This window comes from Rutidosis leptorrhynchoides, chromosome 3 (genome assembly GCF_046630445.1).
Source record: "Rutidosis leptorrhynchoides isolate AG116_Rl617_1_P2 chromosome 3, CSIRO_AGI_Rlap_v1, whole genome shotgun sequence".
Lineage (NCBI taxonomy): Eukaryota > Viridiplantae > Streptophyta > Magnoliopsida > Asterales > Asteraceae > Rutidosis > Rutidosis leptorrhynchoides.
Window position 1 is genome coordinate 103,949,080 of NC_092335.1, and position 4,099 is coordinate 103,953,178.

At 33.4% G+C, this 4,099-nt stretch overlaps 1 protein-coding gene across 2 annotated transcripts; it reads left to right on the forward strand.

Moving 5' to 3' along the window:
* LOC139896605 (protein PIN-LIKES 3-like) lies at positions 1-3,440 on the forward strand. Of its 2 annotated transcripts, none has more exons than XM_071879248.1 (11): positions 1-181; positions 490-631; positions 775-854; positions 1,486-1,610; positions 1,744-1,865; positions 1,939-2,121; positions 2,200-2,289; positions 2,393-2,493; positions 2,756-2,808; positions 2,881-3,066; positions 3,149-3,440. In XM_071879248.1, exons 2-11 carry the CDS (start codon positions 497-499, stop codon positions 3,280-3,282), a joined length of 1,209 nt encoding a protein of 402 aa, XP_071735349.1. In that variant the 5' UTR covers positions 1-181; positions 490-496; the 3' UTR covers positions 3,283-3,440. The 2 variants fall into 2 exon arrangements, with proteins under 2 accessions (XP_071735349.1, XP_071735350.1); XM_071879249.1 differs by having other exon boundaries at positions 1,486-1,595.
* The last annotated feature ends 659 nt before the right edge of the window (positions 3,441-4,099 follow it).

The window sequence follows — 4,099 nt, forward strand, 5'->3', positions numbered from 1 at the left end:
CTCATCCTTGATTACATATTGACTACTCTTGATCCAAGTTTTCATGCAGATTTGATATTTGATATTAACATTATTTTAAGAGTTGTATATTTATATAATAACGATTGATAATCACTTCAAGTAAGATTCTTTCTCCCCAATTCTTAACAAACGAGTTATTTTGAACTGGAATATCTTTAAGGTTTGTATCTTTATTTCCTTCCACTAAGTTTGTAACAAATATTATGTACTTTGTTAGTTCTGTTAGTAATTACAGTTTCCATCTTTCAATTAAGCTTTTATGTAAATTTAATTTATAAAGTTAATTCAATTGAATGGTTAGTTGTTGTGTCCCTCTCATAATATGCAGGTGATTTTAAAGGCTTTCAATGAATTTTTAAAAATAATCCGGCCCCTATATCAACTGAGTTTTTTTAAATACTGTCACACGTACTTTAACTTCACGATCTTTACAATATTTTATTTGTTTTTCTTTTTGGTTTTTTGAAGATTGCAGATGGGGTTCGTAGATCTGTTTTCAGCTGCTTCTATGCCCGTTCTCAAAGTACTCATTGTTACTGCGCTAGGCTCATTTCTCGCATTGGATTCTGTTGATATCTTGGGACAAAGTACAAGGAAGCAAGTCAACAGTGTAAGTTTTAGATTTTCGTTAACTGAATCGAAGAAAATGTATGGTCTTTCAAAGTACATAAGGCAGAAACTAGTGTTTGTTTAGCTAATTTAACTCTGTTTGAGAAATTGAGACACTCATTTAACTCTGTTGTTTGTGATCAGCTTGTGTTTTACGTGTTCAGTCCATCACTTGTTGGCAGCAATCTTGCTAGAACAATCACTCTCAAAAGCATCATATCTATGTAAGCTTTCTTCAATAAGTTATTACTCTGATTTATTTTCTTAAATCGGTGTCACTATCTAAAGATTATTAAGGGTTGATTGCATGGTATTATGCATTAACCAACTATTATGTTGTTATTCCTACTTTGGGTACCAACTATACAATACTTTTTAGTATATTTCCAACGACGGCCCTTGGTCTGTCATTAAAGTGGCGAAACTAGGATTTTTTTCATCGGGTCAAAAAAAAAAAAAAAAATTAAACAGTATCAATTTTTTTGGACAAAATTTGAAGATTTTGGGGCAAAAGTTGGAGAATTTGGGTCAAAATTTGAAGGTTTTGGGGCAAAATTTGTAGGTTTGGGGGCAAAAAAAAAAAAAACACCGGGGTCAAAGTCGAAAAACCCAAAATTTTTACACTGAAAAAAAAATTCACTGGGGGCGGCTGCCCCCCTCTGCCCCTACACACTTTCGCCCCAGGTTAATGTTAGACTTTTATATGGCTGGTTTGAAAAAGTACAATTTTTTACACTTTAACGACAACCCTAAGATTTTTAGTTTTTTTTTTTTTTTTCTTTTTGTTTTTTTGGTGAGGTCCCTAAAGTATGTAGTTTTATATTTTAACTAAACAGATCAATGATAAAACTGTAGGTGGTTCATGCCTGTCAATATTCTGCTGACTTTCATAATCGGCTCTGCACTCGGATGGCTACTTTTGATCATCACTAGACCGCCTCAACATCTAAAGGGCCTTATACTAGGTGCCTGTGCAGCGGGTACATTACTTGTACCGTACAACCCTCATGCATATAAAGTTATACGGAGTATTTTTTTTTTTTTTTAATAAAGAGCATGTATAAACCTTTGTGCTAAACGCGCTTTCGGGTTGTGTTAATTTATGAATAACAGGAAACCTAGGAAACTTGCCTTTGATTATACTACCAGCTGTCTGCAAAGAAAAAGGCAGTCCCTTTGGTGATCCTAATGTTTGTCATGAGTATGCAATGGCGTACGCTTCACTATCAATGGCAGTATGTAACTAATTTATATACCTAACTTTAACTATTACTTGTTTAAAATTGATACAAATGACAATTTCATCAGATTGGAGCTGTATTCCTATGGACTTATGTTTACAACCTAGTACGAGTTTTCTCGGATCATTCCCATAATTCTGGCAACGACATTATCGTGTCTGACAAAGAAACAGGACCAATGGAAGATGAGCTGATACAGAGTTTGCTTACATCATCTTCAAAAGCTGTTAACATGAAGGCCAAACTGAAGGTTGTTTCCTGTTATCAAACATTAGGGTAAAATTCATATTTGGTTTGACCTCAAAAGTCAAAATGTAATGTGGATCAGGTGATGGTAGATAAGTTGAAGCAACACTTTGGGAGCTTTTCAAGACGGCTTAACTTAAAGGCGGTGTTCGCACCATCAACCATTGGAGCGGTACACTGTCTTTTATAACCTGCAGTTTACTATATTATACTGCAATGAAATCATACAAATTTAAACACTGTAACAACATGTTCATGTTTTACATATCGTAAAGATTGTAGGTTTCAACATCGGAATAATCTCTCCATTGCGTAGGCTACTAATCGGCACCACAGCTCCACTTCGAGTAATTGAAGATTCGATATATTTAGTAGGGTAACTTCCTTAATAACTTTTTATTTTTGTGTGTCACATAAACATATCTTTTTTGTGTGTCAATATATTTTTTTTTGAAAGGCAAGAATATTATTAACATAACAAAGTGGTACAATGAGATATGAGCAAGCTCATGATACATAAACACATATTGGTTTGCAAAGATAGCAAACAAAGACACGAATACACAGTTACTACACGAAATTTAATACACTTGTGTGTCAATATATACCTAATGAACACATTCATAATGTAATGTTAGGGATGCAGGGATCCCAACTGTGACATTAATCATAGGCGGTAATCTCTTAAGAGGTAAACTTTGACCATAAATTGACTTTTTACGTTTTACGTATTAGTTGCTTATACGCTACGCACAATTTTCAGGTCTCAGAGGGTCTGGTATCTCATTACCGCTTGTTCTTGGAATAGTAGCGGTTCGGTTAATTATCTTGCCATTTTTTGGCGTTTTAGTTGTCAAAGGAGCGCTATATTTTCGCTTAGTTGATGCAGATCCTCTTTATCTTTTTGTTCTTTTACTACAATTTGCGCTTCCACCGGCCATGAACATAGGTATGAGTTTCTGTTGGTTATTTTTAAGAAATCATTTTTTTTTTTTAATTTTAATGAAATGTGAAATTTGTTGATATGATAGGTACAATGACACAGTTGTTTGGAGCTGGTGAGAGTGAATGTTCAGTGATTATGCTGTGGGCTTATGGTTTGGCATCAATCTCACTAACCCTTTGGTCAATGTTCTTCATGTGGCTTGTGGCTAGCTTTATTTGATTCATTGGCACTAAATTTGATCTTTGTTCATTTGTAGTAGTACTTATGTTTTATAGTTTCTCTGTTATCATTTAAAAAATGTTTGGTATGTGAGAAATCTTTTATGCAACATATGTAGTGTATTAGTGTATTTTCAATAATTTATTAGTTTGAATAGTTAGAAGCTTCATAAATCATAAAAAACTTAATTTGAAAATAAAGTATCTTTGATGTACGTATGTGTATCTTTGATTGCATGGTATTACTTTTACTTGGATTTTTACTTAGATGTACATGGTTTAATCACGGTTTTTAATCAATTTTTCAGATCATCCTAAAATATACTGCTAGTGATGTTTGAAGTTTGAACCTTATATTCCTCATAGAAATCATAGGATGTGTTTTTTTTTTTTTTTTTTCTCCCCCTGAAAGGCCAAACGATATTATTAAAACTCGAACGTTACAACTTGGTACCACTGAGTTATCTAGATTGTCAAGTCCGTAGTTATATGGAAATACTATGTTGTACATGCTATGCGAGATTTTGATGTTTCCTCTTGAATTTATCAGGCTATTATGAAGTGTGATTTGTACCACTTTTGATCAGCTTTTTAATTAAGAGTTAATATTGTTAAAAAAATAAAAAATAGTGTATGTAAGATAGAAAGGGTTGAAGGTGGGTAGGTGGTGAATGGGGTAAGGTGGGTAGGTACAAGTATATTTTTGAAGCAATTTGGTGAAGAACGAGCTACAATATTGATGTTTGCAAAGTGCGAACTTTGATTTTTAGTTTCTAACACCTAATGTATTAAAACTAGAAAAGTGGTCTGCGCGATGT

Bases quoted from the DNA above. Each gene is read 5' to 3' on its own strand.
- LOC139896605 (XM_071879248.1), top strand. From the start codon at position 497: ATGGGGTTCGTAGATCTGTTTTCAGCTGCTTCTATGCCCGTTCTCAAA. The intron at 855-1,485 runs GTAAGCTTTCTT...ATAAAACTGTAG, and splicing joins CTCAAAAGCATCATATCTAT to GTGGTTCATGCCTGTCAATA. The intron at 2,122-2,199 runs GTTGTTTCCTGT...AATGTGGATCAG, and splicing joins ACATGAAGGCCAAACTGAAG to GTGATGGTAGATAAGTTGAA.